The sequence below is a fragment of the Solea senegalensis genome, linkage group LG13 (assembly GCF_019176455.1).
Source record: "Solea senegalensis isolate Sse05_10M linkage group LG13, IFAPA_SoseM_1, whole genome shotgun sequence".
NCBI lineage: Eukaryota > Metazoa > Chordata > Actinopteri > Pleuronectiformes > Soleidae > Solea > Solea senegalensis.
In genome coordinates, this window is record NC_058033.1 from 15,314,819 (window position 1) to 15,327,934 (window position 13,116).

Consider the following 13,116-nt stretch of genomic DNA (forward strand, 5'->3'; position numbering starts at 1 on the left):
TCTAATGTGGAGCTGCTTCACCTCCCATTTGTTTTTCTAGAGTCGACATAAATCTATGTTCTATGATCATAATAATGACTGCCGCATAAAGAAAGACTATTTCAGGGAGGTTTATGGCTGAAGCACAGCCCTATATGACCAGCGATAATTCCAAAAATATGTCAAGGTTCGTACCACAGAACTTGGATCCAGTATGCACGAGACTGAGTCAGATACGAGAAACCAAAAATGAGGCTTTATTGCTCTCTCAAAAACAGGAACAAAAACGCTATTCAAAAACACAAAAATAAAAGAACGCCAAAGGCAAGACAAAAGGCGAAAAAACAATCCTATAACTAGAAAACGAAAACTAGATCAACTTGGATCGTAACTCTAAACATGAACAAGGTAACGACGAACATGGAGACAAAAAAAACACACTGGCAAAGGGAAATGAGTGACTTAAGAAGGGGAAAGGGGACCAGGTGCTGACAATCAGGGAATGACACCAGGTGCAAACAATCAAGGTAATCAGACAAGACAAGAACAAGGTAGACGAAGTGCAGACCAACAGGAAACCCTAAAGCCTCACCAAAATAAAACAGGAAATGACAAAAACTTCACTCCCAAAACAAACATAACTAACAAATTTGCCAATGCTGCCGAATGTGGGCAAGGGAAAGACTGCTAATGTGGAACAACTGACACATAATCAGTGGAGGTCGAGGAGAGAGAGAGAGAGAACCCCCCAGCAAACATGCCCGTGCGGGCCCCAAGTGGGACAGTGTGGGCAGGGCACACCCACACTAATCCCATTTGGGCCCCACATTTCTAAATGGGAATGGTCTTGGACGTCGTGCCTGCAAGGAGGCCAAGATTCTCTTCCTTTCAGAAAGATTGGAGTTTATTAATCGGATGCCTGGGTCAATGGAACTGTAAGTAGCCCTGTCCAGAAGTAGTTGTGCAAAAAGACACTGCGACAGCATTGCTCATAAACAAGCTGTTGAAATAGCAGGGATTTAAAGGTAGTTCGTTTAGAGGAGCAAATACTGTTGCTAAAGAACTGTTGCCTTAATGAGATGAGCATTCCGAAAGCACACCCATCTGGATATATTTTATTATGTATTTATATCAGTCAGCTGTTAGAAACCTCCACAAAGTTCAGATAATAATTCAAACCCTGACAAAAGCCCAAGGTTTGCCGTTTGTGCTGTTTTGTGTCTCACTCCACTGAACTGGGGAATTGCTCACAGGGAAGAACATGACACACTGCTTCCTCTGTCTATTTTTCTCCCACTCATCCTCTGTATTGTCCATATTTAATATATTAATCTCTTCACAGCCGCTGTGGCATTTTAGTGGCTCTCCCTCCAACAGTTTATTACAATCATAAATGTCATTCTTCACAAAAAGTAAGAAACAGCTTAAGGAAAAGCATCGCTTTTAGTTTCCGTGACTTGAGGTGCTTGTCCTATTCAGAACCCAGGGAAAGAGCACTTTACTCACTAAGTAGAGCTGCTCTGACTTCGTTCCACCAACTCGTCCTTTACAGGAAAACAAAAATAATCCACAACCACTGTCTTCTCCATTTTCATTCAAATTATTAATGGTCACATTATTTGCACACTAAAGCAATGTAATTACAATTCTATATCCACTTTGAACACTGGTAAAAATAATGCAGAATAACGCAGAAACGGATTATCTTATAAGCAGCAGGCCCTGTTACATTGCTTACACTGTAAACACCTCTTCGTTAAAATATCCATAAAGAATTGATGAAATAGGCACTCACCAATACAATTACAATGCAGGTTGTGTCACTGGTAAACACACTGTCCTTTGTACAGCAGATGGGACTTTATTTATTTTCATGCCAATTAATTGTGATATAGGAAATGATGATCATGTGGAGTGAACCTTAGATAGCCCTGATGAAAATAAGAAATGTATCCTCTCTCATCACAGATGGTAGCCTGTTGCCCAGGCCTTATATACATAAGGCAACAAGCACGATATCAGATTATCACACTTTGTGTGAACACAGAATGAACAAAGGATTGTATGGCGTGAAACCGCACAGGCTGACGCAGGTGAAACCGGGTCAGTCTGCAGATTTCAAGTTTACACAGCCTGTTCGCTGCTTTAAACAAGGCAGTCAAACAAACACAGATAACACTTGAGTTAGACGAACATGTGGATACACGGTCCGACACATTCAACAGACCAGCCCAGACACTATGCCTCATACTTTGAGTCAATGGGGTGAAGTGAGGTGTTCTGGCTGACTTTGGGTCCGGTCAAATTCTATGGAGTTGCGGAGCATTGACGGGCTGTTGACCAGCAATGAGATTAGAGGATTCTGCTTTATCACTACTTCACACATAGATGTGAAATGCATTGGACGCTGGGAGCAGGAGTTCTTAGACAGTATTAGAACGTTTTCTGCATGGATGCATGCGGAGTGAATCAACAGCGATCAGCAACAGAGTTTCACTGACTGCTTGGTCCCCTAAGACAACTATCAAGACTTTGTAGACTCGATCTCTCACTCCCATGCACTACCAAAAGAGGGGAGTGCGATGGAATAAACCTGAAGGAGATTTTTCGAACCGAAGTTGCTCCTGGAACTTTAGTTTTTCCTGCCTTGAAATTTGTACCTCTGTCAGACAGGATTATGATGCCTCCTCGGGTCCATAAGGAATGCCTCAGCATCCAAATTTCCAGGTGAACACAATGGGTAGTCAGACACTTGAAGAGGATGCCCCAGCATTTCTCCACTCCACGACTGAGCTTGACAGATAGGGGTCCGAAACAGTCAGCTCCTGTTGACCGGAAAGAGAGCTACTTTAGACATAGTTGAGCAGGATGTAAATCTGCCATTTGGTACAGCTGTGTTGGCTCTTAGGAGACTGTTCTGAGGGTGGTGTGAGTCGAGGATGACCTCTGTGAGTTCTTGAATCTGCAATATGTGTCCCGACAAATGCATTGCATCTGCAGGATTCAGACTTAAGCCAGTGGTTGAATCGCTCCAGTAGATGATTTTCTGTATTGACAGGCTTAGCTTGGTTGGTAATGTAGTGGTCAACTGGGCACTGGAGAGGGCAGCATTGAGTTCCAAGTGAGGCATCTGACGTTTAGGCGCAACTCTCCTGGATCTTGCCAGGATAAAAGAGACATGTATATGAGCAGCCTTATTCTCCACTCTGAGTCACGAGACCACATCAGATGCACATTCAGAAGCATGACAAAACACATATGCTAGATTCTGGTTGATCAGCACATGGCAGCGCATAACAGCTGGGCATTTGCACACTGTGTGTTCCTGATAACTCCAACTCCCATGACGTCCATCAGCAGGATGAATCGGTTCATCCCAGTCCCTTTTTTTGTTCCACCACAGGTCTTGGTCTTTTCACACCTACACCTTATACAATAAAAATCTGGCCTAACTTTCATTTTCAAGCATGCAGTTTCTTGATTGTGATATGAAACGCCTGTATAAAATCGAGATAAATGTTAAATTAATGCACTCTCCCTCCGATTTTGTGTCTCACAAGTATCTTTCACCTTAAACATGACATATTTTTGTGGAAGCTGCCAGAAAATTTCACAGCGAATGAAATTAGTTTGACTTTTTTTGTGAGCATGCTCATGTCTATGTGAGCACCATATAGTCTTGTTTATTTATATCGCAGTAACATTACATGTGTTACATTTAACTCTATTCCAATGTCACCTGGTGATACTTTATCAGGGCAAAATATACTGTGTACCTTTTTTCTATCATCTCGTAAAAAAACAAAACAAAATTGTAATAAATGTGTTGTGGGGTTTTAGCTTTATTAGCTTGATGTAGTTCAGTGCAAAATATATTTAAATAGGCAGGAGCATCTTGACTGTAATTTCATCAGTGCAACCACTCTCAACAATAAATCTTTCACAAATGCACTGTGTAGTTGCAGTTAATCAGTAGAAAGTCACTGATGTAATCCATGTTGAATCAGGCCCAGCTGACACATATTGTACATTAAAATAAACTTGCTTGACACTTATTCACCAGCACTAGCAACGTCAAGGGGAGGGGCAAATAAACAATTAGCAACATTTTAACCACCTGCATCACTCTGCATCTAATCTCTCCAGTCACGGGTGCAAAACATGTCAGCGTTCCCTCACTCATCTTCTACCACTTTATCCTCCACATGAATTGTCCCTATTTCACCAATGCCACTGATATCATGATATCCTTTTAGAGATGGAAGGCAAATCTACTACACGTTTCCAGCTGTGCTTTCCCCCGGTCTCCTCTTGTTGCAGACCACAATTCACAAAAGAAAATGTATCTACAGGCCGTTTTTAAATTTTACTTTTTTAGTTTTTTTAAAACTGTCCATTTACAAGAATACCACAATAAAAACAAGAGTGAAAAAAGACAAAACTGTGTGGCTCTTCATCTGGAAGTGTAGGCACAACCCCAAGGTCCTTCATTTAAATTAAGAGTTGACTCTCCCACTCGCAAAAGTCTGCAAGCAACTGGATTTGGCTGTGCAGACACGTGTGGAAAGGACGTTGTTTTGGCAAACTTCAGGAGCTCCTAAAAAAGGGAACCCCTAGCATACTAGAAGCAGACTTGACCTGCGATGATAACAAAGAAGTGACATCTAGCAGCTTTTGTATACGTCCAACGTGGAGTTTAGTGAAGAGCAGCTGTCTTTTGATGTGGCTGTTGCTTCCCTTTTAAGCGACTAGCTCCACGGAGTCCCCACTGGCAAAAGTCCTGAGATGGCATTACTAGATAACCATCATGCCTAGCGGATCGTTGGTCTGATTGGTTGAAGGTCCATCCAATTGCGCACAGAGTTACGCCTCGTGGGTCACTACACCTCATACACATGGAGTCTGGCGTTAGGCTAGTTACATAGATAGACATGATGCAATTTATCTTGTTGGAGTGAACACGCAGTAAAAATCCGTCATGTGGAAAATAACAGCCACCTATCATTGACACACATGAGGCTTTTATTCAGCTGGATCTCTCAATAGGCTAACAAAAAATATTACATTCACAATGCAGTGCGTTGGGTTTGACATGAGCTTGTTGTTGTAGGGTGGCACTAAACAAGAAACAGCTAACTGATACCGTGAATGTTTAATCTGGTAGTGGAGCGAGTTTGGAATTACAGTGCAGCAGGTGTACAGTCCAGCACAAGCACAGTGTTTCACTTGGGCTCATCAGGTACAGTGTTGGGCTCATGACGCACGAGACCATTCCCCATTTCAGGTTCTTTCTTATCTTCGTGTTTCTCTAACTGCTGGGACACCTTCTGTCCGTTCACGCAGGTCAATCTGTGGTGTACAGATACACGAGTAAATGGTAGTTTCCTGCAAAACTGTCCCGCAGAGCGAAGCAGGTCTACATAGGCCCTGCGAAAGTCCCTGTTTAAGGCTGGATACAATATTGGGTTCAAGGCGGAATTAAAGTAGCCCAGCCAAAGAACCACTGAGTGTAGCGTATTGGGAGGATTGGTCTTTTCCTTTATGCTTACGCAGGTGATGTAAGTGAAGTAAGGGAACCAGCAGATGACAAACACCCCCAGAATAGCTGCAAGGGTCACTGTGGCCTTATGCTCACGGACTGTGGCAACAGTTGATGCCATACGTGGAAACGATGGCGTGGCAGCACGAATACGCCGCACCTGTAAACAGAAAGACAGATGAACTCATTCACTTATCTGACAGTTTCAGGACGTGGCTCAACAATTGACTACACAACACGCAGATAAATACTTCACTTGAAAAAAATACTTCATCATCATCATCAAGTTCATTCAAACTGATGAGGAGCTAGTTGTATAAAATCCTAACATTAGTTTGAATGAACTTGTTGAATGAACGATTGCATATGCATATCATTGCATATAAATTTTAATTAAGTTAATTGAATTAAATTGTCTCCATAGCATTTGCTAACTGACAATTCAAATTAACCTACTTGAATGACATAGTCATCGTTAAACTGAGTTTGAATTAACCTAATTCATTTGAGTGCCACCAAGTCATTTTCAAAGTTTGTCAAACGTTTTCTTTTTTTTGTGTGTATATTTCTGATGATCCTGCCTACTGCAGCTTTAATGTGTTGAATGTATAGATCATAATAATGTATAAAGAAGTAGTTGTCCAGTTGCAAAACAAAAGCCTTGCGATTTGCTATTTGATGGGCACCATGTCAGTTTCAAAAACTTTCAGTCACATGGTGTCCACTCATATGTGGCCTGATGTGTCATCTACTTTCCTCAAAATCAGATCATAATTTAGAAAAAGAAAAAGTGATTTTGACAATTCCTTCCTAAAGGAAATGTTCCCTGATGTCATAAATCAAGTGAAAAGTAGACGTAAGCCTCAGATTGATGCACATGCTTTGATTTATGACCTTTTATGTGCTACCTCAGCATGTTCTACGAAACTGTACCCAACACTGACCTGTTCTTGTGCCACTCTGAATATGCAAAGATACATTCCAATCATGAGAAGCAGAGGCAGGTAAAATGCGACAGAGGTATAAATAAGAACGTAGTTATTGTTCCATTCAAACTGGCAGTAGTGTTCCTTTTTGTCCTCATCCCCCAAGCCCCAGTCTGAGTGCTGCACCCTGTAGTCCACCGTGTTCCACCCAAGGTGGATGGGTACAAAGGACATAGTAAGGGACATGGTCCAGATGGCGATTAGGGCCAGCGTCACACTGAGTGGGGTGACTCTCCGTGAGTAGCTAAGAGGAGCCGAAATGGCCAAGTATCGGTCCACACTGATTGCCATCAGGGTCAAGATAGAGGATGAACACAGCATGACATCCACTGAGAGGTAGATGTTACACAGGGCTCCTCCCAGGGACCATTTGCCACCACGCAGCTCCACAGTGGCGGTGAAGGGCAGCACCAGCAGGCCGAGCAGGAGATCTGTCGCTGCCAGTGACACCACGAAGCAATTAGCAATGCGCCACAGTCGACGGCTGAGTCCCACGGCCAGAAACACAAGTACGTTCCCACCAATGGTCAGAATGATAAATGACAATAGGAACACCCAGCGGAGGGCTGTGGAGATCATGGTGCGCTCCTTCCTCAGGCACCACGTGACTGAAACCGTGCTGCTGTTTGAATCCCAGGAGAAAAACGGGAAAAGTGCTTCACGTACTTATTTCCAAACTTTTCAAAAGCGTGGATCGCTGAGTGGAAAACAAATTCCGGGCCGTCATTTCATTCGCTCTGTGCTGCTCTCAAAGGCCTCTGTGGCATCTGCGCTCCTGGCGAAGAACAAACACAAATGACAATAAGCATTTCACATTTCACCATATATAGATAATATTTTATCACCTGTGCAAATGTTTTTACAAAGGCACAAGAGGAGATAAAATAAGATCATTATTACTTCTCTGAAATGTGCAGTGTTACAACAGCAGGGACGGACAAAAAGTCAAGACAAAATAATACAATGATGAATAAATAATCACTAGGAAATTTAAGAAATACAGATAAATAGAGGCAAATTGAATATTAAAGAGCTGCTGCACACATGAAAAACTGATTTTGAACTGATATTTTCAGTTGTTTTTCTTGTTTTCATGGCTTGACAAAATCAAATATACACAGTGTAGAGGGCTGACACAAGGTCAGTGTTAATGCCAGAAAAAGGTCATTAAGAGGTCACAAATACAAGTAAATCAGTAACTGCATATACTTATTTTAGCCAATTGAGAAAATCCTTCATTCAGATTTACCTCGGTGACGCAAACTCACCAGAAAGGGGAAGCAGTAGACCACAACGACTTTCACAAAAGGCTGTCTAATGGCGAGAGAAAGGGGTGAACACATCCTTGAAACCTTGTTCTTTTTCTCTGCGAGGTGTTTACTCAAAGCCTCAGCTGTTCTCGTGCAACACTGACGTGCAAATTGAATCAAACAGCGAGCAAAACCGATTACAGCGAATGTGATAGCAAGATGAAATGCATGGTGTGTGCCCTGCGTGTGTTGCTTCTGCATTTTATGAATATAAATCTAGGACATGTATACGACCGGCTCGAATGCTGTATTTCTAGAGTAAAACTGTAGTAATGTTGTCCAGTATAATTACCTGAGACGACATTATGTTTGATAGTGTGGTTTTTAATTTGCTGTCCGCCTTTTTACAACAGGAAATTCACGTCATGAACTCTTTAATTAAGGCTCTGACGCAGAGATGACCGTGCTGTTTACATAAATAGATGAAATTATACAACAGTATTATCATATGATGCAATATTATTGTTAATAAAAAATGTGTTTTTTATTTATTTACAAGCAGGAAAATCACAGGCAGTTTTATCATGGTTTCCTGACAGTTACATGTGACTGTATTCAGGGTTTTCCCACTTTCTGTGTTATGACAGCCACAGCATGCTTTGCTTTAAGGCTGATTTACGTCACTCATCTAAGTTAATGGTCCTAGTGTGTTGTCCACATCGTTATTTTCACATTATAACCTATCCTGTTTTCAGTTTTTCATGCATGTATATAGTCTAAATCACATGGCGTACCTGACCTTTCGGGAAAAAAAGGTTTTCAGTGACTCAGTGGTCTTGTTTAATAATGTCATTTTGATTCTTCTCAGGGGAAAAAAACTCCCTTTTTTCCATGACACCTTTCTTTGTTTAAAGTTAAGATCGGACTCTGGTCCCAACACCAGCCTCACTGCTCTCTCACTCAGTGTCTCTTTGTCTTTTATTTCCCCCACACGAAGCACACCGCTATTGCACCGTGATGCAGAAAATAGATTGTCTGAAATGTTTTTTACATGAGAAGAAAATGCATTTCTCTTTTAAAATGTTAGTTATTTACTGCGGGATGTTCAAAAGTACACAGGCACACAATTGCACTTCCACTGTTATAGGACACATGAGAACAACTGGTTAACTAGAGTCAGTACACTAACAGTGTGGCTGGTGACTTAAATCACAGCATGGACCACAATATGGTCTTTGGTCTTCAGCTGCAATGCAACAAACATTCAGTACATTTATATAGTATTTAAACATTGTGTAACACATGTTTGTTGTTTTCTGCCCATAAAGAAGAATAAATGAACTGATTTATTTCACTCAAGAGCAAAAATCAATCTTGGGGGGGTTAGATATGGCTTCTAATATCTTGGAAAATAAAACTTGAAGAACTTGATTGATTAATCCGCCTACCTTCACGCAACATGGGTGCTGTGGCTGGTGAGTCCATTCAGGCTCCTGTAGAAACATGGCGACACAAGATGGGGGGGGGGGCCCTCCATAAAGCAAGAACCTCTTCTAAAGCTACAAAAAAAACCAAACAATTTGTATTCAATTTTTAATATCTTCTAAATATACACTTATACAAACATATTTATGGGGAGTATAATTCATGTTCAGACAGTAAACCCTCTTGAGAAAATCCCCCACACTGACGAGTAAACAAAGTTTATCTAGTGAGTTATGAGTCGACCGTGTGACAACATATCTGGCCCAGTGGTGCAGTGGGAGAGCAGACCATATCGATGACTTATTTAACAACATGTGAAAAGGGAAAGCACAGCGTGCATTGGGGGTAAATCACCTGGAACTAAATATTGAACCACTTATATGATTTGTGTAAATTCCTTTTGTGCCCTGGCCTCATTCACCCTTTTTTAATCATTATTTTTAGTTGAATGATTCATTTAAACCAATGCAAAGAAAGCAGTGTCTGGGCATTGAATCTAGGCTACTGAAGTGAAGGCTGGGACATTAATGCAATAACAGCAGTTATCACAATGCATGTATGCACTGTGCACAAAAACTTTGATGCATAATAACACGTCATCGCTGTGAATGTTTTACTTCAGATGTTCATCTAGACGTTTAAAGTCATAAATACTGGTTTCTTCACGTGTCACACAATTATCACTATCAACTTTTTCATTAATAAAAGTTTGCACTATTTTAGTTATTTTTTGCATTAGCTGCACAAGAGTTTGCAGTGGCTTATTTCTATTTTATTTCATTCTACAGTTTACTTTATCCTACATTTTCATATTTGGATTTTATTGCTATTTCCTTTACAACAATGCAGCAACTGTAAAGTCGAGAAGACGCAGAGTGCAAAGAATGTCATTACTGGTAATAACGTTTGCAATGTCGCATTGTACACACAAGTTACGACAATAAAAATATAGAATGGAATCATGATAGGTTAAACCTATAATGCCAAAAGATTAACATACAGAACACTGACAGTTAACATGCAGAAGTATAAGAGTTATACCCGTGTCTTAATAATTCAAATATGTTAAACGGCTATGATAGAGTAGCCAACTGTCTGCATACCTATCACTGTCCTGTGAATGTACAACCAGAGTGTGATACATGAATGAATCTCACAAATGCAGTGTGTATAAATGTCCTGGGTTCTCAACATGTAACACCTTTACCCCCCCCCCCAAATGAATAGGTTGACTCACCTCATACATGGTGTGTACATCAGGTTCCAGGACTTAAGATCACGAATGTTCTCCTGCGATTGCTTGAGCGCAAACTGCCCCCCCATCTCATTTGTTATTCTCTCTCCTCCCTGCTTCTCCTTCGAATCTCTGATCTCACACACAGAGTCTGGTCACTGCAAGCACTGCTCACTCCCTCTAGTGCACAAGTGGGGCACCTGAGGCTTTTTGTGATGAAAGAAAATGACACAAAAAGCCTTTTAAAAACTGCATTACACAACACAATGTATATCTATCCTGAAACTAAATATTCAATATTTCAAAAAAAAAAAAACACATTTAAAAAGTTATAAATAACAGTCCAAATAGTTGAACTTGTACCAGCATGTTCAGAAACAGAATTAAATGTATTTAAATTTAGTCGCTGTGGAGACTAAATAGCCACATTCTGAACTATACAAAAGACCAAATCAAAGTGGATGTTAAAGAGTACTTACCACAACATGACAACAACGAGGATTCCCCTCTGATACTTTGGGACGCAGGTAAAGCTGAATTACGAGGTCAAGAGGCCAAGGCAAAGACGGTGAGACGAGTTTCACTCAGAAATGTAACAAATCCACAAAGATCCCGATCCAAAAATGAGAGAATAAAATAAATAATATAAAAATAAAATATGAATTTATAAGAAAATAAATAAATAAGAAATGAAAAATAATGAAATAAACAAGATATACACACAAAAAAGAGTAGGTAGTTAATTAGTTGGAGGATTCTTACTTGGATTTTGTTTTAAAACCACCACAACTGAATATCAGAGAGATTTTAGTGAAATTAATATATATATTAATAAATAAATATATATATATAACTGACTACAATGCCCTCAAATTAAATATAGATATATTCATTTATTTCAGGATTTATGTATTATTCTTTTATTTGGCCATTTATTTATTCATTTATTTATACATGTATATTTATTCTTAATTATACATAATATAACATAAATACAACATAATTTAGGAGCATTGTTGGTGGGGCTAGATGCATTAAAAGCTTTCAACTGTGTAAATTGGGCATTCTTAGATAGCTTTTTAGACTCATTTGGTTTTCATGGCACTTTTTCTTTTAAAATAAAAGCGCTTTATGATAAGCAGAGTGCATGAATTAAGATTAATGGAGCAGCATCCAACCCTTTGGTATTAGAAAGAGCAACAAGGCAGGGTTACCCTATACGCTCTCTCGTTTGCACTGCTGCCTCCACAGAATTTCCCTTTCTTAGAGATAGGACGAGTGACAGGAGTACTCACTCCTGTCCATATTTCAATAAAGCTATAATGACTGGAATGGAAATACGATAGTGAATGCAAAGTTTGACCTTGTGTGCCTTGTGTACTCTCTGTTTCAAATTGCGTGATTACACATCACTGCCCTTTTCAACTAAAAATCACCTCATGTTTCCTAAATGAAAATTAGTTAATGATTAAATCAAGTTTGAGCAACCAAGCGGGCTAAAGAGACAATAACCTGATTAACTTAATGGTTGTGTCATTTAACCACACTAATGGTTGTGTTTATATTGGAGAAAGTCATTATCCTTTAATGATGGGTATATGTGGCAAGTTCATATCTTTATTTAACGACTTTGACTTTTTTGTTGATTTAAATGAATGAAACAATAAACAGGAAGATCACAGTGGGAACAGGAAGCAATAAAGTATAAATAAAGAGTATTTGTGGAGGAGGAGGACGAGGAGGAGGAGGAAAAGGCCTGAGAATCACAGAGGCTGGAGATACTGTTTGTTCAGCCTGAAATAGCAGTAGTGTGTGCTTTGCTCCATACTGGCCAGGTCACAAACAAATGTCCTTAGTGAGAAACACTTACAGGGAAGGAGAGTTTATTGTGACTCTACATTTGTGAACAGCCTTCCAGTCATCTTGGATGCACTGGTCCAGAAATGAAGAAATCCTCTATAGAATATGGAAAATCATGTTATTTAATTCAACATGTCATTTCTCTAAAATGTAAACATACACATTTTTCTCTAAAATGTATACATGTTGATATAAGGTGACTGAGAACGGAATACACCATGTGTTTTAAAAGTAGAGTTAGGTAGGATTTTGTTATGGCAATAACTCATGATCTGAAATCAAAAGGAGCTCTTTTCTTCCACCTACTGGATATGAGTGAGTACTGAAGTTGGGTCTCACCCATGGAGGAGATGATGGAGAAACTTATGCTTATAAAAACAATATATGCTGTGTTTTCATATAGAGTGCCACCACATTCAAAACATTTTTTTTGACCAATAGTAAATACATATTTAGTTTACAGTCATAAAAACCTACCAAAAAAACAGTGACATTTTAGGATGTTGGTAAAAATGACAATATCACAGCCATGGCAATACATCAATGTATTTTATATCAATGCTATCCCTAATACATTACAGAGAAATATGTTTCCATTACAAATAAAGAATGTATATATAGTGCAACTTACATAGACACTTAAAGGAATAGTCCATCTTTTGTGAGCTGGGGTTGTATGACCAGTAACCAGTTTGGCAAACAGATGCTCTGAAAATGTGGCACAAGGAAAAACTGATTACAGCCATTTAACATAAGACTCACCTCATACAATATACACCTGTT

General features: G+C 39.7%; 1 protein-coding gene across 6 annotated transcripts; it reads right to left on the reverse strand.

The window, feature by feature from the left end:
• Positions 1–213: 213 nt before the first annotated feature.
• On the reverse strand, positions 214–13,041 carry hrh2b (histamine receptor H2b). Of its 6 annotated transcripts, XM_044042617.1 has the most exons (8): positions 12,965–13,041; positions 12,344–12,429; positions 10,953–11,056; positions 10,477–10,679; positions 9,203–9,313; positions 7,773–7,818; positions 6,463–7,279; positions 4,981–5,678 (listed from the first exon to the last, which is right to left on the reverse strand). In XM_044042617.1, the coding sequence occupies exons 7-8, from the start codon at positions 7,081–7,083 to the stop codon at positions 5,202–5,204; spliced, it is 1,098 nt and encodes a 365-aa protein (XP_043898552.1). In that variant the 5' UTR covers positions 7,084–7,279; positions 7,773–7,818; positions 9,203–9,313; positions 10,477–10,679; positions 10,953–11,056; positions 12,344–12,429; positions 12,965–13,041; the 3' UTR covers positions 4,981–5,201. The 6 variants fall into 6 exon arrangements, with proteins under 6 accessions (XP_043898554.1, XP_043898552.1, XP_043898551.1 ...); XM_044042619.1 differs by adding an exon at positions 214–2,804 and having other exon boundaries at positions 5,529–5,678; positions 6,463–9,313; XM_044042616.1 differs by lacking the exon at positions 7,773–7,818.
• Positions 13,042–13,116: the final 75 nt, after the last annotated feature.

Coding starts and splice junctions, on each gene's coding strand:
- hrh2b (XM_044042618.1), bottom strand. CDS start 7,083: ATGATCTCCACAGCCCTCCGCTGGGTGTTCCTATTGTCATTTATCATT. Junction 5,679..6,462: donor TCAGAGTGGCACAAGAACAG/GTCAGTGTTGGG, acceptor TTCTGTTTACAG/GTGCGGCGTATTCGTGCTGC.